General features: G+C 62.6%; 7 protein-coding genes across 7 annotated transcripts in view; 3 read left to right on the plus strand and 4 right to left on the minus strand.

Moving 5' to 3' along the window:
- The window catches only part of F751_1415 (Nucleosome-remodeling factor subunit BPTF), a gene marked incomplete at both ends in the record, with an annotated part of 7,063 nt that extends 4,933 nt beyond the window's left edge, over positions 1-2,130 (minus strand). Inside the window, 4 exons of the mRNA XM_011400395.1 lie at positions 13-542; positions 870-1,179; positions 1,423-1,590; positions 1,693-2,130. Coding sequence (XP_011398697.1) covers positions 13-542; positions 870-1,179; positions 1,423-1,590; positions 1,693-2,130 — 1,446 coding nt within the window. The remainder of the gene's footprint in view (positions 1-12; positions 543-869; positions 1,180-1,422; positions 1,591-1,692) is intronic.
- A 926-nt stretch (positions 2,131-3,056) lies between these two features.
- F751_1416 (PHD finger protein ALFIN-LIKE 4) lies at positions 3,057-4,713 on the plus strand (the record flags this gene model as incomplete). Its single annotated transcript, XM_011400396.1, has 7 exons — positions 3,057-3,131; positions 3,235-3,333; positions 3,501-3,547; positions 3,709-3,816; positions 3,999-4,200; positions 4,307-4,428; positions 4,584-4,713. The coding sequence occupies 7 exons, from the start codon at positions 3,057-3,059 to the stop codon at positions 4,711-4,713; spliced, it is 783 nt and encodes a 260-aa protein (XP_011398698.1).
- Positions 4,714-4,932: 219 nt separating this feature from the next.
- On the minus strand, positions 4,933-12,981 carry F751_1417 (Structural maintenance of chromosomes protein 5; the record flags this gene model as incomplete). Its single annotated transcript, XM_011400397.1, has 28 exons — positions 4,933-5,042; positions 5,180-5,271; positions 5,434-5,537; positions 5,758-5,931; positions 6,136-6,207; positions 6,415-6,564; positions 6,798-6,903; positions 7,088-7,171; positions 7,308-7,426; positions 7,580-7,715; positions 7,857-8,074; positions 8,363-8,414; positions 8,547-8,617; positions 8,765-8,894; positions 9,070-9,153; positions 9,312-9,390; positions 9,692-9,845; positions 10,019-10,230; positions 10,531-10,772; positions 11,028-11,098; positions 11,278-11,457; positions 11,621-11,770; positions 11,962-12,035; positions 12,145-12,301; positions 12,518-12,576; positions 12,681-12,741; positions 12,828-12,876; positions 12,956-12,981. 28 exons carry the CDS (start codon positions 12,979-12,981, stop codon positions 4,933-4,935), a joined length of 3,216 nt encoding a protein of 1,071 aa, XP_011398699.1.
- Positions 12,982-14,086: 1,105 nt separating this feature from the next.
- F751_1418 (Tic20 family protein) lies at positions 14,087-15,178 on the plus strand (the record flags this gene model as incomplete). The annotated part of the gene is made up of 5 exons (XM_011400398.1): positions 14,087-14,234; positions 14,350-14,443; positions 14,582-14,635; positions 14,796-14,849; positions 14,983-15,178. 5 exons carry the CDS (start codon positions 14,087-14,089, stop codon positions 15,176-15,178), a joined length of 546 nt encoding a protein of 181 aa, XP_011398700.1.
- Positions 15,179-15,392: 214 nt separating this feature from the next.
- F751_1419 (hypothetical protein) lies at positions 15,393-15,937 on the minus strand (the record flags this gene model as incomplete). Its single annotated transcript, XM_011400399.1, has 2 exons — positions 15,393-15,509; positions 15,659-15,937. The coding sequence occupies 2 exons, from the start codon at positions 15,935-15,937 to the stop codon at positions 15,393-15,395; spliced, it is 396 nt and encodes a 131-aa protein (XP_011398701.1).
- Positions 15,938-16,683: 746 nt separating this feature from the next.
- F751_1420 (Peptidyl-prolyl cis-trans isomerase-like 1) lies at positions 16,684-17,632 on the minus strand (the record flags this gene model as incomplete). Its single annotated transcript, XM_011400400.1, has 3 exons — positions 16,684-16,848; positions 17,078-17,220; positions 17,497-17,632. The coding sequence occupies 3 exons, from the start codon at positions 17,630-17,632 to the stop codon at positions 16,684-16,686; spliced, it is 444 nt and encodes a 147-aa protein (XP_011398702.1).
- Positions 17,633-18,109: 477 nt separating this feature from the next.
- F751_1421 (hypothetical protein) lies at positions 18,110-19,863 on the plus strand (the record flags this gene model as incomplete). Its single annotated transcript, XM_011400401.1, has 4 exons — positions 18,110-18,326; positions 18,464-18,991; positions 19,210-19,345; positions 19,773-19,863. 4 exons carry the CDS (start codon positions 18,110-18,112, stop codon positions 19,861-19,863), a joined length of 972 nt encoding a protein of 323 aa, XP_011398703.1.
- Between the last annotated feature and the right edge of the window lie 2,952 nt (positions 19,864-22,815).

Here is a 22,815-nt window from a genome sequence, read left to right on the forward strand (position 1 = left end):
GGGCAGGATGACGCCGTCGGCGACGCAGAGGCGGCAGAGCCAGTCGCCGGGGGGCACGGCGTCCAGCTCCGCGCAGGCCAGGTGCCAGGCGGAGGTGCAGGCGTCGCAGCAGAGCAGGTCGCCGCCGAGGGCGCAGGCGTGGCAGGCGTCGGCGTGCAGGTCGGCGGCCGCCGCCGCCAGCTCGGCGCTGTTCACGATGCCCAGCAGGGTCTTGATGGACACGTCAAAGTCGTCCAGGAAGATGCCGTCGGCGGGGCGACGGTCGCGGCTGCCGCTGTGCTCCTCGAACTCGGAGGGCGAGACGCAGGCCGCGCCGGCGCAGGCGCGGCAGCCGCAGACCACCTGCCCCGCGCCGTCCACGCGCCCCGTCAGCAGCACGCGCCCGTTCTTGGTCTGGAAGCGCACCGACCGCCCCGCCAGCAGCCCCGTGCGCATCAGCGTGCGGAGGTGTGCAGCCTGGCCGCGGCCCAGCCCGAGCGCGTCACGCACTTCCCAGGCCAGACGCACCAGGCCCTCGGGGTGGTGCGCCAGGCTGTCGGGGACTTGGAACGGGGCGCTCGGGGGAGGGGGCAGGAAGGGGCCTGCTGTGGGTGTAGGGCCGCCAGGAGCCGCCTCGGTGCCAGGGGGGGGCGGGGCCGGCAACGCCAGGGCGTCGGGAAGGTCGCAGCTGGGAGAAGGATCGATGCTCGCGGTCTTGGCATCTGGGGCCGACTGCTGCAGCGGCTGTCTGGTCAAGCCCCCGCTTGCAGGGGCGTCTGCCGGTGTGTCACCTTCCTCCCCGTCGGGCATCGATTGCCCGGCGGCCTCCGCGGACGGCGCAGGCCCGGCCCCTTCCTCCTTGAAGGTTGCCGGTCCGATGCCTTCCACACCGAGGAGGGCCGCCTCCAGCCCCGACTTTGCCTCCTCCTTCAGTTCTGGCTGAACGATGCCTGCAGGCCCTCGCAGCGGCTGCTCGGCGACGACTGTGACGCCCGCCTCGCTGCCTTCCGCCGCGCCATGTGCGTGGCCGCTGGCGGCGGAGAGCGGCTCGTCGACTTTGCTCTTGGGACCCGCAGTCTCCAGGTGCTGGTCAGACGCCAGCTCCTGCCCGGCGTGGACACTGGCTTCCCCCTCGGCGCCGTCCTTCCCCGCCAGGGTCCATAGCGACCGGACCATGGCCGGGAGCGCGGTGGCGCGGCTCTGCGGCGGGAGCAGGCGGGAGGTAGCTCGATGCCAAGGGGTATAGATGATATGTGAGGATGCTATGGTGGCCATGCTGGGGTTACGTCACGGCTGTCGATCGCAGCAGACCCGACTCGATCGATCACCCGCACACGCCCACAACATCAGCACAGCCTCCAGCCTTCCCGCGCCCGACGCGGCCTGTCCTTCCCACCCACCAATCATACTCACTCACCCCCCAACCTCCCCTTCCTGCCTCACCGTGAAGCTCTGGCCAGGGCACAGGGTGGCATGCATCTCCTTGAACGTCGCCGCCTTCCTGGCGCTCCCCCGGCTGGCAGGGAACAGGGCCAGCACCCGCCCCGTCAGGTCGCCCACGGTCCGGGCCTCCGCCGCGGCGGCCAGCAGGCCCTCCATCTCGCAGCCGTCCTCGGGCGGAGGGGGCAGGGAACCCCTCGTCCCAGGAGAGCCCCGTGCAGTCGCGGGGACCATGACAGGCTCGGCGGCCGGGGCGCGGCGGCCGTTGCTCACTCGCTGGCGCTTGCGCGGCGCGCTGCCTGCAGACCTCGGGGCCTCGCTGGCCTCCGGGGCCGCCTCCCGTGTCGCCTCAGGCACAGCGGGGGGGTCTCCGCCAGCACTCAGTCTTGCGTCGTCCGGCCCAGCCTCTGAGGCATCCCTCTGGACGCCCAGCCTGGCAGCCGACAGGGACAGGACGGACTGCCGCAGCCTGACAGGCGAGCTGCCCCTGCGGGACTTTGACTGAGCCGGGGTGCTGTCGGGCGCTTGTGCGGGCATGGCGGCGCCCCCGGCCTCGCCGGGCCTAGGGCGGCCGCCCAGTCCCGCAGCGCCGGACTCGGCGGCGAGGCGCGCCGCCGAGGACCTGCAGGCGCGAGGGCTGCTGAGGTCCAGGCTCTCCTGGTCCAGGTTGGCAAGCTCGCGCTTGGGAGTCCGACGCCGCGACTGGCGCATGTGAGATGGGGAGGCAGGTGGGCGGCCGCCCGATGTTGGCAGTTGCACAGGTGCGAAGCCTCTCCTGCGGCACCGCGGCGGTGATGTCAGCCCTGTCGAATGCACCCCCTCACCTGCAACCCATTTGGTGCTGTGGGACTGCTTTTGCTTGCTTGGTTGACCATTCAGGCGCAGGCAGGTGTATGTTGGTGGGTCTGTGTGGCAGGTGAGGTGCAGGGGGGGGCCTGTGAGGGCCCAGCTGGCATGTTTCAAGGTCCAACTAGGTCTTAGAGCTCCATTGTACATGTGGACGAGCCTCACGCAGCCAGCTGTAGGCCGAGGCGTGCCCAGCATGAGGTCCTCGCAAGGGCTCGCGAAAACTCAAACGGACCCTGACCTGGGCCCAGACGGACCGGAAAGCACATAATTGCTTACTTCAAACACCCTAAAGCCATGAAAATGCTCTACCTGCGACAACAACCTCTCTGCCAGGACGCGACAAGCCGCTTCCGCAGTTCAAACGGGTTGCAGCAAGTGCTTAATCTGGAATCTCTCGCAGGGTGCTGTTCCCTTCATCTCGCACCCACTCGTTATATCCTTAGAGCAGGAGTGGTTCAAAGGTGCGTAAGGTAGTCCCAAGGGCGCCTGTGTAGGCCATACAAATAATCCCCTTGAACCCAACCCTTCTTCCCGCGCTTCAATGCGCGCTCTGTCGGGGGGAGCTGCAAATTCCCCGATGCTCCGATGCCCAGGGCACCTCATCAGTCCTGTGCAGGGGCAGAACGCGCAGCTGTCTGCGAAGGACCAGTCGACGACTACACCATGGTGGGCGGGGACAGGGCACGGGAAAGCATCTGGGTTCAGGGAGTGTGGTGAACAACTCCTCTCTTCTGGGTGCCCGGACCTCCGACGACCAGATTGGCACCTCTCTCAACTCCCAGGCGTCCATGAGGACGGTGGAGGAGACCTTTTTTGACTTTTCCCAGAGGAGGAAAGGAATACTGAGGGCCCTGGTACAGGAGGTGCGTGGGTACTTTCGGTACGGAATGGGTCCTTGCAAGGTCAGGTCCGGGATGAGTGTTCCTCTCCTCCGCACATCAGCCCGAGAGGCCTTCGCCCGCGCAGGTGGACAAGTTCTACGCGGCATGTCACCCAGAACTGGACAATCTCTGCCTGTACGGCAACCCAGACGGGAGCTGGGAGGTCCGACTGCCATGTGATGAGGTGGGACTCTTGTGTAACTTTGAAATTTTTGGCACTCCACAGGCGATTCCTTGCCATTTTTCGCCCCACAATGCAAGCACCGATTTGACTATGTGAACACTGTGTCCTACACCAAACCATGGAGCTGGCAATGCCGGAATACCCCCACCCCCACCACCCCGTCCCAGGTTCCACCAGAGCTGCCCGAGCCGGCTCTGGGTATCAACTTTGCAAGGTGAGTTCCTGCGCGTGTGGAGGACCGCAGTAATCGGGAGAATGTGCACCGAATTTCCGTGCACGGCATGCCTGCGGATGGTGGAAGGGAAGCCAAGCTACATGCTCGGTGACCCTACGATAAAAAAAGCATTATTCAATGCTCACCCACTCCTTCGTTAGGGACGGCATGGACCGTCGAGATTGGCTGTCGCTCATAGCGGTGCATTCCGACTCCTGGCTCATCTCAATGGCCTACTTCAATGCCGCCAGGCTGGATGCCGAGGGCAGGTGGGCGGGGGCCGAGGCTGTCATGTGTGACATGGATGGCTCTGATCATTAGATTGTGGTTTGCCAATAGAGATGGCAAACAGACCTCTTTGGAGCATGCATGCGTTCTTGACCTGGGTCGTTCGTCTGTCGCTCCCCTCGCAAGCATTCAGTCAATACCACACTCTACCCCTGGCCCGCAGGCGGCTCCTCTTCAATGAGATCAACTCCCTGCCCACATGTCTTGAGGTGGTGACAGGCAGCGCAGCCCCCGGCAGCACCACCCAGGCTGCCGCTCACATATCCAAGCGCCCCGCGGGAGTGCCCCAGGCAGACCCTGCCCCCGATACAAAACGCCCGGCCTTCCACCCTGCCGTGAGTCTGGCTGTGGCGCTGGGCCAGACCGTGTGCGGCGCTGCTTGTCTGCTGCACTCGTTGCTCTAGCCGGTGGCACTGGCTCCCACTCTGTACCCCCGCCTGCTCCGAGAATGTCTTCGCCCTTCCTCCCCAGGCCAACCAGGGGCGGCCGCGACAAGGGCCTCCCCCTTCATCGGCCGCCGAGGAGTCCTCGGGGTCGGAGGATGCAGAGGAAGCGGAGTACGAGCCCTGCCCCAACTGCGGCCGAGAGTTCAAGTGGGTGCGGGTGGTGTGGGAGCCCAGGGGTGTGGCATGGCTGGTGTGCTCCTGCCCAGAGCTCCTGTGTGGTGCAGAGCTGCAGTGGCATGGGCCTGTCGCCTTGCACGACATGGCGGCAACCTAACGGCGGCTCCAAATGCATACGAAACCAGGGACGGCGACTTCTGGATCTTCTGCGACTACTGCCGGCGCTGGTTCGACGGGAGGTGTGTGGGCATGACGGCGCAGCGTGCCGAGGCCTCCAAGACGTGGAAGTGCCCCTTCTGTACCAAGGAGGCATAGCGAAGCACGGTCGGCTCGACGGCGCGGCCCCGGCCGCCGCCGCGGGCCCGCCCGTACGCCCCTCGCTGTAGAATGGCGCGCGGGAGCGGGGGTGTTCCGGAGACTGCCTGCGTGGCCAGACCCTGGGTTGTCTATTTATCGACGTCACAGGCTGAGAAGACGGAATTGTGTACGTGGGTGAACAGGGCAGGCAGCCGGCCGCTGCCCTCACTCGCGAGCTCAGTGCGCGGCAACCGGCGGCCGCTGCTGCGCGACGGCGGACGCGCCCCGCCGGCCCCCCAGCAGCATGTCGGGGGAGTAGCTCGACGCCACGTCGGTGATGTAGGGGCCTGCGGGAGAGGAAGGGCGACGCGCCTGTTGTCGACTTGCCCGGCGATGGCGCGCCTCGGCAGCCGCCCACTCCCACCGATTCCAGGCAAGACCCGATTCAGCCAGGCCAGGGGTTCTCCACCCCGCTGCAGCGCACCGTTCATGATCTGCAGCACGGTCACCGCCTCGTTGAAGGGCAGGCCCGGCAGCAGCTTGGGGGTGAGGAGGAAGCACTGGGGCGTTCCTGGCCTGAGAATGTAAGGGGTTGTTGGGGGGGTGCAGATGAGACAGCAGGGGGGGGGGAGGGGTGGTTGCACTGCCTGCCTAGTGGCCAGGCCTGAGCTGCAACGAAGCAGACCCTCCTTTCACCCACCAAAGTCGCATCCAAAACCAGAACAATAGCCAGCGTACCTGCTTGCCGCCTCCACGAGCTGCGTGTACACCTTGCGCTCGTTGATAGGATCCATGCCCTGGTTGATCTCGTCCACCACGCGGAAGGGGGCCACCGTGATTCCCTGGGCAGGCATGTGCAGCGTGGGGAATGATGAGGGGGGATGGGTTTGATGGACTCCCAGGCTCTGGGCTGGCAGTCGCAGCTGGGTGCCACGAGCGCCGATGCCCCAGGACGAGGCTCGGGCCCTGGTCCGGGCCGGCCCCGCCCGCGGCAAGGCATGGCCATCAGTTCCACCGAGGGAGCCGCCCAGGGAGGCAGGTCAGGCCCCCACCTGCACACACCTGGAGCGCGATGAGGTAGAGGATGGTGGAGACGGACCGCTCCCCGCCGGACTGGCGGTGTGCATCCAGGGTCTCCAGCTGCTGCGACTCCCGGAACTTGACCCTGATCTCGACGGCGTACCCCTCGAAGTCCTGCTCCGTCTCGCGCAGGACCACCTCCCCCGCGCAACCCACCTGAGTGCGTGGGGTCAGGTGCATGCTGTTGAGCAAGGGAATAGTTCCTGACGGAGGCTGTGGGGAAGTAGTGGGTGGCCCCATACTGCTTGATGCTCAAGGTGGGGTGCAGCTTCCACAAGCCAGACTCTCGCACAGCGCTGATGCGCTCCCGTGCCATGCAGGAGCGCCAGACGTCCTCCTGGACTTCATTGGGATCCTCACCGAAGCAAAGTTCCTCTGGAAGCTGCCGTTGATATGGTCCACGATGTTACGGATCCTGGACAGCCATTGCTCCTGGGAATGGGGTCGGGCAACGGTGGGGATGATGCCAGGCTGCCGCGACTGGTCACCAGAGTGTGCGTGAAAAGCTCGCGCATGCAGCGCCGTGCAGCACTGAGATGCCACGCCGCAGAGGGAACCCATACAACTGTTTTGAGTCAGTCAGAGGGAATTCGAGAGCGCATGGGCGGGCCACCTACCCCCTGCAAGCACACCCCTCACCTGGACGGACTGCAGCTCTGCGTCGCAAGCACTCAGCTGCGCCTGCATGCCCTCGAGCTCACGCTCCTGGGAGGCAATCTGGTCCTCCCTGAGCTGGTACTCCTCCCATGCTCCAGGATTCGTGATCACCAGCCCAGCCAGCTCGGTTTCCTGTTGATTTGAATGAGGGTGGAGAGGATACATTTCGTCTCTGGCATCGTGTAGATCCCCACATTCACCCTTGTGACAATATTTGTATGCACACAGGCGGAATGATACCTCTGTGAGAGGGCCACATGCTGCCCTGAGCGTCTTTGTATCGCTGGCACCTCCCCACACACACACACTCCCCAACACTGAGGATACAGTGTCAGAATCCCCCCTCCCACCCCACCATGTCGTACCAGGGTCTGCTGGTGCTCCGTAAGTTCCAGGAGATCGTCAGGGAATTGGGCAAAGAGCGCGTCGTCTCCGGTCTTGTAGGCTTCGTGGAACATCTGACGCACAGCCCTGCTCAGGAAAGGGGGGTAGATTCATCGAGCTCAGGACCGATTGACCAACCTGGGACACATGCCATGCACTGTAAGGTATGCGGCCAGGGTTTTGCGGGCTGAGCGTCCGCATCGCAGAGCGGAAATTCAATGGTACCAAAGTGTTATGAGGCACCCGATCACCACCGCCCTTCAGGACTCACTCCAGCTCTCGAGTCAGCTGCATGACCCTGCGTATCTTCTCCCCAGCCTCCTGCTTCAGGCCGTCCATCTGGCGAATGCGTCCCCTGAGGAAGCAAGGGCGGGCACGCAGGTGAGATGCTTGTGCGCCCAGAAACACAACCCGACTGGAGACTTGGACAAGGCACCTCGCAGGTAGCTCGTCCTGTAATGTCACGATTATTCCCTTGCCCCCTTGCTTACGTGGAGACCTGCCTCGCGGCCAGCATGCGCAAGGCCAGCGCCTTGCACTCCAGGTCGGCGACAGCAAAGTCCCGGTGCGCCTCTCCCAGCTTCAGGAGTGTTGCCGCGAGATCCAGGGCCTGCGACGGTGTGGTGGGGCGTGTTTCATAGATAGGTCATTGTGGAGGCTCCGTGGTGCTGGCGTCTGGGCCTCGTCAGAGGCCGCCACAGGCGTGGGACCCCATTACCGCCACCCCTCCTCGCACGCAGTGCCAACACACAGCGCCACAGACCAGAGCATGGGCGGCGGCGCGGATCCTCGCCGACTCCTCCTCCAAAGCCGGTTTCCTGGTCAAGGGGCTGCCCTGCTCGGCGAGGCGTGCCAGCTCTCGCTTCTTCTGGTCCAGGGTGACATCCAGGTTCCTGTCCCTGCACAACATGGGCACGGAACATGGTGTTTGATGTCAGAATAGCATCGCCCTCGTCCTCGGTGCGCCTGTACTTGTCTCACACTCTCCTCCACCTCCAAGAATAGCTCCATGCAACTCCATTCCCTTCCACATCTCCCACCTGGCGTGGATGCCACGCAGCTGCTCGCTGACATCGGCATACTGCTTCCCGACCTCCTGCACCTGCAGGAGGATGGGCTGCTGCGCTGCACGGACCGCCGCCAGCTCCGCCTGGTGCTTGGCCACTCTGGCCTGGCACTCCGAAAGGCTGGCCTGGGCTCCCTCCAGCTCCGACCCGCGGGTGAGGGAGGCGGGCGAGAAGATGCGGGGGGCAGAGATCTGCCAGACGTTAGGGGGAACGTGGGTGCTTACATGAGCGGCTGCTTGAGCGAGACATCAAACTAGCACGCAAGAAAAGGACAGATACACTGGAGTGGCCGACTGGTGCAGGAGGCACCTTGGACCGAGCACAGTACATGCTCCAGTGAAGGTGAGCCCCTGGCCTGAGGCTGTCGTTTGGCGCAAGACAGGGACAGCGTCAGGGCCGAGGCGTCCCATCTGAAGCCATTGGATCCCAGTTCCACACTGCAAAGCATCATTCCGAGCCAAGTAGGAGAGCTCGCTCACCGTAAGGATGGAGCAAGACTCGGCACTCGCGTTGTACCGGCTCCGGATGCGTCTGCAGGCATGGAATGGGCTCGCTGGTATGGAGCGCAGGAGAGGCCCACATGGATGTTGCCTCATCCCCATCCATGGACGTGTAACGTACCACCATCCGCCCTCCCCTCCTGTCCCTCCATCCACTACCCACCGATAGGAGAGCTTGGGGGTATACAGGTTGGTGAGGCGGGGCACCTGGGCCAGAATCTCCTTGACCGCTTCCTGACGGGGTCGGAGTATGGAGAGAATATACTGTTCACATGCCCTCCAGTACCCCGCTCAGCGCTGGCGCCCCCCTGCTGGCCCTTTTCATGGGCCACACTCCCTGGACGTCATGCCAGGGCCGCGCCAGGCCCCCCCTCACCCCACATGTCCCTTCCTTGCCTGTGCCTGGGAATTGCCAATAAAGGCCTCGGTCAGGCGGCTCTCCTCCTGCAAGAAGTGCTTGACCAAGGCCGGCGACTCAAACACCTGATCAAGCGAGTGCGTCACGCCATACCTGCAACGACGGGGTCGGGGGAGCGTGGATGATGGCGGGGAAGCATTGGGCAAATAGGGGGCTTTAAGTGTGTGGATCGCTGACCCAACAGAACATTGCACCCCAGGCACCCTGGCAGGGACAGCTGAAGCCTCAAAGAAGCCAGTCACGCAAATACCCCAGGCATCCAATGCACCTGGCATAGTGCGCGGCCTCGCCCAGGGGCCGGCTCAGGGCCTCCTCTGGGTTGCCTGTGAAGTTGGCGATGCTGGCGTCAAACCTGGCAGGGCGCGGGAGAAAATGGGTGGGGGGTAGGGATTCTGGGCATTGTCTGGGTCAGAGTGCCGATCTGCATCCTGAGAACATGATCTCGACCTACGCACCATGCCCTGTGGCATCACCGATACCCATCACGAGCCAGCCGCCGGCAGCACCCACCCGCACTGGCGCTGGAGCTCCTGCTTCAGCAGATCCTGGTCCTCGCGATGCTGCACCACAAAGTAAGTCCACTTGTCGGCTGTGGGGAATGGGTCGAGTGTGGGGCCGTGGAGGGGCTGCAGGCAATGCGCAGGGTGCATGCAAGGGCTAGGCAGGGGATGGAGACGTAGTTGTGACATGCGCTGGTCCAGGCTGTGCATGCAGACACCTGCCTGAGTGGGCCCCCAAGCCATGCCTCTCCAGCACGCTTGCTCATTACCAATACGCAATGACACAGGCCTCTCAGATTCTAGGGCTGAAGCCTCGGCACAACCCCTTTTCCAACAAACAGTACTCAACTGCCCCCCAAGAAGCAGAGTCCGCCCCTCCAACCAACCCACCAGTCACATGGCACTCCAGGGCCTGGGCATGCTCAATGCTGGACACCTCCACGCACGCGGCTACAGGGCCCAGCACCATGCCCCTGAACCGATCCCGGTTGGCCTCCAGCCACTGCGCGGCCCTAGCGATGCCGGGCTTCCGCCGATTCAGCTCCTGCGGGGGGTGGAGGTGGAGCGTGGTGTGCTCATGATGCCATTCTCTGATAAAAACGAGAGAACCTCGGGCCGCAAGCCTCGGAGCCTGTGCACCAGTAGACCACCCATCCACCCACACATGCGGCCCCCCTCTTCCACCCCCTTCTCTGCAGCTTCCGTCCAGCTGCCCACCTCCAGGCGCAGGCGCCTGGTGTCCTGAAGCTCCGAGACGGCCGTGGACCAGCGCTGCGCGCCCTGCTCCGCGAGGCCCAGCGTGTGCTGGGCGTCGACCGCCCTTTCCTCCAGCAGGCGCGACTGGAGCTGGAGATCGCTCTGCAGCCGGCTCAGCCGAACCTTCTCTGCGGCCAGCTCCGTGCGGCCGCCGTCCTGCGGCGCCCGGGCCTCTGTGGGTGGGGATGGGGCTGAGGGAGTTTGCGGGCACTGCCAGGCTGTGTGCAGGGGCCCTCGCCACACAGACCCCCATCGCATCGGCAATGATCTGACGACTCGCGCGCTGAGCGCCTAGGCTGTCATTGCACCCGTGCTGCTCTGGGCTTCAGGCCAAGCCAGAGTGAGAAAATTGGCCAGCAAGGTGCCCCCATGCCAGGGTACATGGCTTGCTGCCCTTCGACGACGTGACAAACCCTCTTCGCACCACACAACCGCACCCTCAGGCCCAGCCTCCCCCCCGACATCCAACGTACCTTGCTCCAGCTGCACGATGAGGGTCCGCAGGCCCGTGATGCGAGCCTCCCAGCCAGCCGCCTCGCCCTCGAGGCCGTCGATGCCGCGCTGGCGGACGCCCAGGTTGGCGGCCAGTTCCTCCAGCGCCGACAGCATGCTCTGGCCCCTTTCCGTGCCGTTGAGCTTCCCCTCCACCACGCTCAGGCTCCGCTGGGCCTTGGCGCGCACCCTGTCCGCCGCCGCCTCCTCCTTGCTCAGCGCCCTGATGGGGGGCAGGGGGGGAGCTGGGCATGATGTGTGAGTTCTTGGTCCCCATTGTGAGACAAGTCCCGTGTCAGGCACGCTGCCGCGCCATTGTGCCCGCTCAAAGACCCAGCAGTGAGATGAGGTGACCCACGCTGTGCGCGGGGCGGGCTGAGATGGTCACGCCCATCATCACGCTGCCATGCCCAGGCCCCCATACACTCTGTGTTGGCGCATTTTTCAAAACCCCACCCCCAAGCAAAGCCCCACTCACTTGGAGGTCCCCGTCTCCTCCCTGATCTGCGCCTCCAGTTCTGCCACTGCGTCTGCGGCGGCTATGGATTCCTGTGCAGGGAGTGGGTGCCATGGGGGGTCCGAGGTGGTCCCCATACTGTCCATCTTTCAGGAACTCAGGAAGCGCCGTGCGCCATTGGAAACGCCGGTCACAGCACCCGACCCATGCTCGGCAGCGATTCGACCACCCCCGACAGGCAGCGCTCCTTCCCCTTCAGTCCCCTCTGCACCTGCTCCGCATCTCTCAGCATCCTCTCCACGCTCCGGTGCTTCAGCCAGGCACTCTTGGAGCCGCACAGCCGTATGTCCTCCTTCAGCCGTTTGCGCCGCTTCAAGGCACGCACCGCCGGCTCGGCCCGCACATTGGCTGCCCTCAGGGTATCCAGACTCTCTGCCAGCGCCTTGGTGGCCTGGAAGGGGAGGGTTGGCGGGGTTTGGGTGGGTAAGGGTTGGGAGATGCAGGGATTAGACATGGGCGCTGCTCTTCCCCGCGCCCTGCCAGCCCATGAGAGTGGCATGCACCGTGTGAGGATTGGGGGTTGAAGGATTCAGGCCAGGGGCAGCACCACTCACACTCTCGAGCCGCGCCGCGTCCTTCCTGCCCTGGATCAGCCTGTCGTGCGCTGTGGTGAGCGAGTCCTCCCCGATGGAGGCCTGCGTTGCCCGCAGCAGGGCCTGTGGGTTCAGCCTCGCAAACTCCACGACCTTGTCCTGGGGCAGGAACTGCGGGGGCGCAGAGGGGAGGTCATTGCTCGTGTGGAGGCGCTTGTGGCTGGCGCTCGCAGGTTCTGGCGAGCACATGGCCGCAGCGTGCATTTCTCGAGGGGACGAGGGACGGGGGCCGCTGTGTCCGGTCCTGCACCATGGTCGTCCAACACACCTCAACACTTCCCCCCAACCCCCCCATACATCACCTGGCACAAGTTGTCCAGGTGGATGTTGAGCGAGGCCACCCTTGCCTGCACATCCCGGTTCAGGCACTCCTTGCCTGCAATTGTGTAATTGGCAATGTATCATTCAAAAAACATGGATGGGCGGTACGGTAGAGTCTAGCACTTGACGCCACATAGTTTTTCTGCCTCCAACAACCCCCGCACCATTGATGCTCCAATCCGAGGAGTTCTTGCTGGAATACATGATTCGCTGGATGAGAGTCTCGCGGCCCTCAGGGCCACCAGCCAGCGTGATCTTCACCCAACCCTTGTCAGCTCCTCGGCGTACGTAGTTTGACACTTCGTCGGCTCTGCCCAGCAGCTGTGGGTTTGGCGAGATTGGGGGGATTAGGTTCGCAGATTGATGTGAGAGAGGTTTGCGTCTAGCGCATTGGTTGGGGTGGGCTGGCATGCCTTGCACTGAAGGATGCATACACAAGCAAAGGACATAGCGCCTGCAGCAATATCCACCACCACCACTTGCCCCAGGCTACCTCCCAAGCACCAAGCCGGGTCAGGTTTGCAAACCGGCACCCACCCCTGTCTTTCCGCCGAGGCCGACGCACAGAGCGCACACCAGGGAGCTTTTCCCAGTTCCTGTGGTGTGCAAGCCATCAGGGTCTGGGTTACAGACCTGCAGAGAGATTTCTGAGGCTCCTACATCTATTGACCCCCGCCATAGTCAATCCTGCCCAACCTACCGTTGGGGCCCAGCACCAGGTTAAGCTGGGGGCCTGGGTTGAAGACGGCATGCGTGTACGTCTGCGAAGCGCATGGTGAGGACGCTGCCAGACCGTTGTCAGGCTGGGGAGCCAGATCCCTATGCCATCCCCCCCACCCCTTCCTACCATGAAGTCCTTGAGTTCCACCTTCAAGACGGCACCACGCACGGCGGCCCTGGGACAGATGAAAGGTACGCGTGAGGGAGCTGGGAAGAAATGCGAACATGTCAACCTCTGTGATGTGCTGTGCATACCTGGAGTGCGCAGGCTCCTCCCCCATCTCGACCCCCTGCGGTGCAGCCTCTACTCAGCCCGTGCAGCACCTAGCTGCGACTCGCCCATCATGCGCTTGGATCGAGTTGAAGAATAAGACGATATTATCAACGCTCAATAGAGCAACAACTAGCGCTTTCCTTATGTTCGCTGCACTGATCTCTGCCACAGGAGACGATTGTTGTATTCAACTTTCGGAACCTGAGGAATAAGGCGCAAGATCGGCAGACCTTGTAATCTGACGAGACTCAGGGCTCTTAGAGCGATGCATACTCATTTTCCATCCAGCAACCACACAAGAAACAACCTTACTGTAACGTCGGCGTAGGCATATGGTTGTGAGATGCCAAGGCTGGAGGTCGGATTCCATATACATATACAGTCCAAGCTGCGAGGCTGCAAGTCCATCGAAACCCCGAGCGATCGTAGGCGTGCGTTGCCAATGGTTTCAGCTTGTAGCGCGGTTCTACGTGATCTCTTTTGTTTCTGAAGTTCGTTGAGAGTCCATGCCTGCTCCCATGGCGAGTTGGCCGTCACTACTACACCAGCAAGTGCTGTATGCCCCCCTCTGCCCCATATGCCTCGACAAGACTTCGAAAATTGAAAATGATGATTGTTTTTTCAAGCGTTTCCTTCGAACGCTGTCTGCGAAGGCAGGAGTAGCTTTACGAAGCCTGCAACTTCACACCGCGCCTGTAGGTCCCAGACACCTGAGCTGAATTATAAGGTCGTGCTTGTCGACAGCCACCGGTAATACATCGTGTACTATGCTGCAGTCCGCAAAGCAAGCGAACGTCATTGGTGATGCTAACGGGAACTCGAAATGGATGGCCGTACGTAGTTGGATCCCCTCGCGCGCTGAAACAGCCGATCTCGTCCAACTGGGAGACTGACCACCGGGAATTACCGCCCACCCCTTCACAACATTGCATTTCTACATAATGAGCGCGACAACGAGATTCCCAGCACCCTTCATGACAGGCCCCTGGGGGCGGGTCGCCAAAGCAGCGATGAGCAGGCCCACACCTTGCGGGTCATTTGCCGGGTCACGGCATGTTCAAGGGCAGATGGCCTCGCATTACTATACTTTGGGAATTGTTCCATCCTCTCCCATGGTCCATCACGCTGCCAGAAATCAAAGCGCTGTGCCGAGGGGGGGCCTGGTGCTCAGAGCCCAGAGGGGTGGCAATCCTCAGGTCGCAGACCGGGTAGTGTCCTCCCTGCCCTACCTTATCCCCCTGTTTGATGGCCTGCGATATGGTAAGCTTGTGGTGCAGGTTTTGGAGCCTCCATGGCTCTGAGGTGTCGCCATCCTCATCTGTATGGCTATGCTCCCCCTGAGGGACAGCCTTACGCCCCTCCTCGGCACTTGCAGGCAAGTTCATCTTCGTGCAGTACCCTGCAGTCCAGTACGTGCTGGCGCCGCTGCAGCCCCTCATCAGCCTCTACTTTGGGTTCCCCTTTGCGAGGTGAGGCGCTGACTTGCGTGCCAGGATCTGTTTGGAGATGGCAGCTTTGGAGAGCACGCGATTCTACTGCCAGCAGGATGGGACGATCCCTATCTGCAAGAATTTGACACACATGCAATCACCCTGTCCACCTCGCAGCCTGGTGGTCTTCTTTGGGGTGTATGCCGGCATTATCAACAACCAATCGTTCAGGTGAGGAGGGGAATGGGCTGGGGAAGGCGGAATGGGGTCGATCCACTCGCCAGACCCGGCCCCATGCTGACAAATATACATACCTGGGCATGACTGTCGTGCAGACGCTTCAATCAGCCTCATCTCAAGTCTCATCCCAGCCTCCTCGCAACACATGCAGCCGATTCGTGAGGTTGAATGCGCTGCAAGCGGTCCTGCTGTCGGTCATCCTGATGTGAGTCCCATGCCTTGTCTGGGCCTCAGAGTGCAATGCATGGATATGCGGGCCCTGTGGGGCAGGAAACGCCTGCATGCTCCCCGTTTGCAAGAATGTTCACCTTGCTCGCCCCTCTTGTAATCCTCTGCAGCCTGCCTGGCCTGCTGGAAAGCGTGTTCCTGCAGAGCCCTCCCCGGGGCACTGCCCTGCAAATCTACATCCAGCTCAGCAACGCCATCTGGCTCTTCACCTCTGTCTGCGTCGCCTATGGCATTGGCGCGAGCCTGGCTGGACGCGTCGCGCAGCTGCCTTTCGTCAGCAGTGCGGCAGAGGCACAGGTCCGCTGACACCTGGGCGGGTTTGGGGGGCCCGATGCCAGGGCCACGGCATCGCGTTCCCCCATGCAATGGTCATGCATGCTCTGGATGCCTCCTCTGGTTGCATGTCCCGTGGTCCCCGTCTGCGCTGCATATGGTTGTTGAGATATTGTTGCACCGACGATTGTGGGGGTCACAGCAAGAGGCTGAGGGATGCAGCCAAAGTCCATATGCCAGCCAGAGCTCAGACTGGGTTGCCATGCTTGGCAATGTACTCGTTGATCTCCTCCGGGCTCATGCCCTCAAATGGATCTGCTGCGCTGGCGCCTGCCGTGGCCTTGCTCACATACTCCTGAATGGCCTGTGTGGGTGTAGGGTGGCAAAAAGTATGAGATGCTGCCGCGTCTCGAAAGCAGGCGGGGAGCTGCCAGTGAGCAGCAGCATGCTTGCCTGCGCTCCTCTGCCAGGGAGCCTAGACAGCAAGACCTGACTCTCTATATTTTCATCAACCAGCTGGACCCCACAGAAGAAGCTGGGACTTGCCTCCGGCTCCAGACCGTCGAACTCCTCCCCATCCAGCACGCTCTGCCCTGCCAGGATGAGCCGAGTCCTCTCCAGCTTCCGCGCCTCCTTGTCCTCGTCCACCGTGGGTGGTTCCTCGGTCTTCCAGAACCTTGGCAGGTTGTTGTAGGCCAGCAGGCTCATCCCTGCGACAAAGGCACCCCAGTACACCTTCTCCCATGTGGTCAGCTTGCCGCCCTCCATCTGCCGACGCTCCCAGGGAAACATCCAAACAGTAGCTGCAGGGGGTGGGTGTACATGGGCATGGAGGCAACGTCTGGGCAACGAAGCTGAGCTGGCTTGTTGGATGTGGTTGATAGAGCTCCATCGTTCCTTACACGCCGAGCCCAAATTGCAGCGACCGTCCCACTGCATGCATGCTCACCAATGGCAGCACCCTCTCGCTGAGCCTGTGCCAGCGTGCGTTCTCCTCCAGGAGCCATCTGGGCGGCTGCCTCGGTTGTGGAGGCCAGCGAGGAGGACGTGGTCCCTCCATCGACTCTCCGAGCTGGGAACCTGGCACCCGAGGCAGCCTTTGCAATGTCGTCCGGCAGGGAGCTGAAACCCGAAGCTCCACCGTATCGTCTTGTCCAGCTATCACGAAATGCTACCCTCGCAGCCAACTGGATGCTGCGAATGGTCTGCGACATTGCGGTGCACCACCCTCCGCGTACGTGCGTCGCTGGGATCACCTATGGAGATGGCTGTGTGGATTTAGTGAGCAAATATTCCTATATCTGCGACAAGACGGTTCTATAGTGTACAGCCTTTCGTATCAGTATATAAAGTTGTTCCGACCACCGTTCGGCGAATGAACACCAACTCATGCAATGGTCATCGTCGCGCCCTGTCGCATTGGTTGGACCACTGATGCTCGGTCCCAAGAGTCTCACACATCAAATGGTAGAAGGGTTGTACAGACGATTTTTCAAGCTCACGTCAAAACAGACTGAGAGACATCTCACCCTTAAGTTTCAGAGAAGCCGGGCCTTGATGATCCGCACCTCGCCCAAGGGGCGGTCGCCGGCATCTGTCTGCACATTGCCCAACCGCTTGATCACCTCCATCCCACTGCTCACACGGCCGAAGATGGTGTGCTTGCCGTCCAGATGCGGTGTTGGGGCTAGTGTGATGAAGAACTGGGGGTTGAACAGGTAAAGTGAATGTTGGGCGGTGAGGGACGTGATGAATCACCTCTCGCGCTACCTGTACTTGCATGGAGGACTCTGCTGCATGATGCCAAATGTCCTCATGCGCACAACAAGCAACGGCTGCCTAGATGGCATATTATTGATCCCCTTGAGTACACCGGCAAGCGTCAGCACCAAACGAATACCAAACAGACCCCATTGTCCAATCAATGCCCACCTGACTGCCATTGGTGTTTGGACCCGAGTTTGCCATCGACAGAATGCCTGCCCCAGTGTGCTTCAGCTCTCTTGTCACCTCATCCTCGAACTTCCCGCCAAAGACAGACGTCCCGCCCCTCCCGGTGCCGGTGGGGTCGCCACCTGGTGTGCCACCGTGAAGACATGTGGGTACAGACAGCCAGGACAGCAATCGATGAAAACAACATGCATGGCAATCTGCATGCCCAGAAACGTGGCGACCCTCATTCAATACCTTGAATCATGAAGTCCCGAATGATCCTATGAAACTGGGCATCGAGGGCGAGTGGCAGGAGTCACTCATCGTGGGTCAGCTCCAGGAGCAGCATGTGGGGAACAAGCTGCATGCACTAGGCAGCGCGCATGGACACTCAAGGAGGTCCGACAGCCTGTTCCCACTCACCACAGTGCCGTCGTAATACCCCTTGATTGCTAGCCCAATGAAGTTCTGAACTGTGCGGGGTGCCTGGCGTTCGTATAGTTCCACCGTGAAGGATCCCATTGACGTCTGAATCTCCACCATTGGTGCCGCCATGTTGGAGAGAGTAAGTGGAGGATGCTCCTGCCTCCCTAGATTGAGGAGCGGCTTGTCCCGTCTATCGCTATTTGGAGAACGCTGCGCGCAAGGTGAGATGCGATCGAGCTGGAACTCAAGCTACACGCTGATTTGGACGTGGTGCGTAAAGAACATCAACAAAGTAACGCCAAGAGTGGATGGCTCGATCAGCATGGGACTTCGACGGCAGTGAGTGTCTGGCGCCCCAACACCAACGCATGCCACGTCGTCACCCGGGTTGAAGTTCCGATCGCCATGGGCGCTCCAGGGCTCTCCATTTGTAACCACTCGGAGGACATTCGACATTCCTTTCGCCGATAATTGCATCCTGCACCTCGGCATACCTGCGTATCGCTGCCTTGTCGCTCCTCCTCTCCTGTGAGGGGTGTTCCCCTCTTTTCCGAGGGGTTACACCGCCATGCGAGCCCTGGCTTTCCCCCAGATCAGCTTGCCACGATGACAGACGGGACGGAGGCAAGCCTCCACCCAAAGAGGGTGGCTGCACTGCCCGCCTCTGCAGCCCCGCCCCCGGCCAAGAAGAAGAAGCGGCAGGCCACCAGCCCCGACCTCATCCGGCGGGAGATACTCGATGTGTACAGCGCATATGACGCCCTGCTGTCGTCTCCCACGGACCCGGAGCCCTACGTGCAGACGCTCGTCTCTGCAGGCGCCAGTGAGTTGAAGGGTGTGGCCGCGCTGGGCGGCTGCCCATCTCCATGGCGCCACCCCCAGAATCCCTGCCCTAGAGATCATTCGCTGCCCATCATCAACTTCCCTCCTCACCCAAACACACATCTGCTCGAATCGCAGCCGGGTCGGCGCCCGCCAGACGCCTGGCCGCCCGCCTGCTGCCCCGCTTCGCCTCGCTCTGCCCCCGCCTCTGCCTCCCCGCCAGCTCGGCGCTGCTGGAGCTGGCGGCGCTGAGCCTGGGGGCCGGCGAGGAGGCGCTGGCCGCGGATGCCCGTCGCGACGCCGGCGCGGGGCTGCCCCTCGTGGTTCCCGCGATGCTCCGCGCCGGGGCCGCCGGGCCCGCGGCCACCCGGGCGGCCATCGGCCTGATCGACGCCGCCTTCCGCAGGCTGGCCCGGCCCCCCATCCCGGGGGCAGAGGCCGAGGCCTGGGTCGAGGCGCTGGTGGTCGCCTTCCGCGCGCGGCCCCGACTCGTCCTGGCGGCCTGCCTGCCGGCGCTGAGGGCGGAGGGCGGGGGTTCGCGCGCCGTCGCCGCCTCCCTCATCCGCGACCGGCTGCTGGCCGGCGGGGTGGCGGCGGAGGTGCTGGCGCAGCTGCCCCTGGGCGAGGCGCTCTGGTTCGACAGCCAGCTGGAGGGGGCGCTGCCAGGTGGGCAGGTGGCTCGATGGGGTGACGATGCAGGCGGGGGTTGGTGGATGGAGGGCAGGGCGGCTTGGGAAACGACAGGGGGCAGCCTGACGGGGGGCGTTATCGCGTCTGCCCCGCTGAAACTGTATGACTTCATGCAGTGTGCGCTCATCAGTCCTCTGTCGACACGCTCTCAACCATGGCGCCCCGCCCACAACAAATGCCCACCCCCCACCCAGGCCTTCCCCCCGAGTGCGCCAGCCTGGTGCGCCAGCTGGCAGTGAAGGTGCCTGGGTCGGCGGCCCAGGCAGCAGAGGAAGCCCGACTGGCAGAGGGAGCAGGCGGGGACATCTTGGCCGATGGGCCACAGGATGGGTGCGTGCTCTTTGGTGCCTTAACCTTGTGCTGTGCCCAAGGGCCATGGGGCTGGTTGCATGGCTCGCCAGGCATCGCTGCTGTCACGATTCATTGGGTGCTGCCGTGCCCTATTCTCACCGCGTCTCTCTTCCCTTTTTGCCTGGCAGACACCGAGCCCCTGCACCAGCCTCCTGCAACGGGAACGGCGGCCCGTCCAACCCTCCCCTGCCTGGAGACAGCGGCGCGGCACCTGCGGCCCCCCTTCCCCCGACCGCCCACGTTTTCCCGCCGGGAGCAGGAACCCCTGCCTCCCCACTCCCGCCCCTCCCGGCTGCAATGGTCATGGGGGGTCCACCAGGTGACCTCCCGCCCGCCGCACCCCCGCTTCCTCCTGGGGACCACCCGGAATGCATCGCGCCCCCTGTCCATGCCCCGGGAAACCCAGCGGCTCCTCTGGCGTCGGTAGCGCCTCGGTCAGCATCCCAGGGCCAGCTGAGCCCGGAAGGGAGGCACGCCTGCTCGGGGCGCAGGCGTGACTGCGAGGAGGACCCGTCCAGTGGCCCGGGGCCCTCCGATGGGCACCGGCGCCGCGATGGGCCGCCGGCGTGGAGGGGCGCGGCCGTCGTCCGCCCCCCCTCTCCGCCGCGGCAACCCCGCCCCAGCGGCCGGCTACGCGCACCCTTCGCCGCCAGGGGCCCTCCCTCACGGCGCAGCCCCAGCCCCCCCATCCCCCGGCGCGGCCGGGCGCGGCCCAGCGGCGTCAGGGATGGCGCCAGCGGCTCCCCGCGCCGGCCGCCGCGCCGCTCGCCCTCGCCCGAGGGCCCGCGCCTGGCCGGCCCGCTCCTGCGCTTCTCGCGCCTGCCGCCGGACCTCCCGCCACGCGCGGTGCGCGCAGAGGCCGCGCGCCACGCACGCGCGGGGCGCGTGGCGCCGGCGGGCCCCGGTGCCGTGCTGGTCTGCTTCCCCTCCATGCACGAGGCGGCGGCCTGCTTCGAGGCCATGGCCGGGCGGCCGGTGTGGGGCCCCGCGCCCCTGCGCCTGGATTGGGCGCTGCCCCCCGCCGCCGCCGAGGAGGGCGCCGGGCCGGACCGCGCGGCCCACGTCTGGGTCCCGGGCGTGGCGGGGCCGGCGCAGGAGGGCGCGGTGCTGGCCGGCCTGCGCCGCGCGGGGCCCGGCGCGGCGGCGGCGCCAGTCATGCGCGTGCTGGGCGCGCGCCCGGGCCTGCTGCTGGGCGGCGGGGGGTTGAAGACGGCGGAGGAGGTGCTGCGCGCGCTGCGCGGCGGGGAGCCGGGTCCGGAGTTGAATGGAGCGTCCAGGGAGGCGGTCAGGGACCCCGCGGCGGCGGCGCGGGCCCAGGGCCCCAGCCGCTCGTCCAGCGAGGAGGCGGGGGAGCTGAGGCCCTAGACGGTGTCGTGCTTGGTCTTGCATTGGGGATGCTGCAAGGCAGGGCACCAGAACCCTCACGCTTGAGCCATCCTCAGACGGTGCGGTGGCATGCCAGCATCCCGGGCACGGCGAAGGCTGGGAGCGGGAGCTCCGCGTGCTTTGACGAAGGGGTGGAGGTGGGGAAACCCGGTCGTCGGAATACTGGAGCATCGAGGGCTCCTCACCGCTCTCTGAGATGCCTCGCTGTCACTGAGTGGCCGGTGTGTAATCCTTTAAAACACCCAAGTCCAAGATGCGAGTCGGTTGTGGGTTGTGGGAGCATGCGGGCATCTGAAGCTCGACTCAGAACCCGGCTGAAATGCTGAGAGCTGGTGGATCTGACGGCTATAGTTTGAAACTTCCAGGCACCTGTCATGCTTCGTTCATACCATCCAGAACACATCCGATCCCATTAGACCTCGGCAATTAAGCTGGATTGGGCAGGAATAGTACTGCGGTGGGTGACCACGTGGGAAGTCCCTGTGACGAAGTGTATTTTTTGCTGATGTTGGGGTGGCCTGGAGTAGCAGCACGAGCATCAACATAGCTGCGAAGGATGCAAGGGCAAGTTCTTACCACTCGCCTCTGCATACTTTCCATTTTATGCGCCTGGATGATAACGACTGGGAACGGTCATTTTCTGCAGCACCGTACAACGAACATGCCTGGACACCTACACAGAGGGAAATCGACGCCACATCGAGCGGGGCACACACAGGAACACCAGTCGAGATATTCTGGGAATGGTGAGGCCTCCATGGTTCGTTCATACCATCCAGAACACATCCGATCCCATTAGACCTCGGTAATTAAGCTGGATTGGGCGGGAATAGTACTGCGGTGCAGGGTTATCGAAAATGGACCATGGAAATTTTCGATTATGTGAATTTCCGGAAATTTTCAAGCTGAAAACCCCGCCAAATCGAAATTTTTCGGGCTCTATTACATCAGGCGCTTCATGCAAGGGGGAGGAGGGGGAGGGGGGGCGAGGAGGTAAGATGCTTGGTCAATTGAGTGTTTTACTCTGCCTCAGAGAGCATGCCATCGTCCAGGAGATACTCATCGTGAAAGAGCTCACTCAAGGGGCAAGTTTTGTCCAAGGCACGCAGAAAACGGGAGTTGGCATAGATGTATACCAGATCCATTGCACGTTCGGTGGAGAGCCGATTCCGCAACTTGCTGTGAACATATTGGTACTGACTCCAATTGCATTCACATGCAGAGGAGGAAGATGGTTTGCTCAACAAGCGATATGCAATACGGAATAAATGGGGATGGCGGCTGCCATACGTTTTCCACCAATGGTGGGCACTCATCCCCTGGCGGTAGAGAAGACATGAAGATGCCAAAGTTTCCTGGGAACTTACCAGCTCGGAATGCACTTGGAAACAGTCAGAAGGGTTTGGGAAGAACTTCTTGAAAACCTTGTTCAGGCCGTCATGAACCTCGCCTGAGTGCAGCTTCAAGAGGTGCAGAGGGTGGAGTCTGTGTGCCGCCATGTGCAAATCTCCTATCATCATCCTCCTCCGATTCTTGAAGGATGCCATGACCGCCAACTTTTCAGTCGAAGGTATGAGCTCTGATGAGACCAGCAACGCCTCCACTGCCTGCAATTGACCGACTAGATCTCCCAGAAAGGCCGAACTTGCATCCACCTGCCGCAGTAGCATCACGAGGCGCCTAGGGCAATGGGCAGGTGATACGTGAAGCTGTCAGCAGATTAGAAGTTTTTGCAAGCCAAGGACATCTAGCTGAACCCAGACAACTGCACATCACCTGGCAAGGTCCAACAGGGCCTGAGCTTTGTCCTTCCATGAGATGTCACAGATTTTTTATGCATGGTCTCCAGCTTCACGTCTCTTGGCTGGAGGCAATTCTGTAAGCCACTGATGCCATGCATCCGAGCCTACCATTCTCCTCAGCTTCCCATTCACATCCAGATACCTGTCCAGCATCAGGAACTTTGAACCAAACCGAGTTTCACCTACAGATACAAAAATGAAACATCAAAGTTGGGCATGCTTCTTGTCCAGGTGATGTCACACCTCATGCTACACCACACT

The sequence above is a fragment of the Auxenochlorella protothecoides genome, assembly GCF_000733215.1.
Source record: "Auxenochlorella protothecoides strain 0710 unplaced genomic scaffold scaffold14, whole genome shotgun sequence".
NCBI classification, from domain to species: Eukaryota; Viridiplantae; Chlorophyta; class Trebouxiophyceae; order Chlorellales; family Chlorellaceae; genus Auxenochlorella; species Auxenochlorella protothecoides.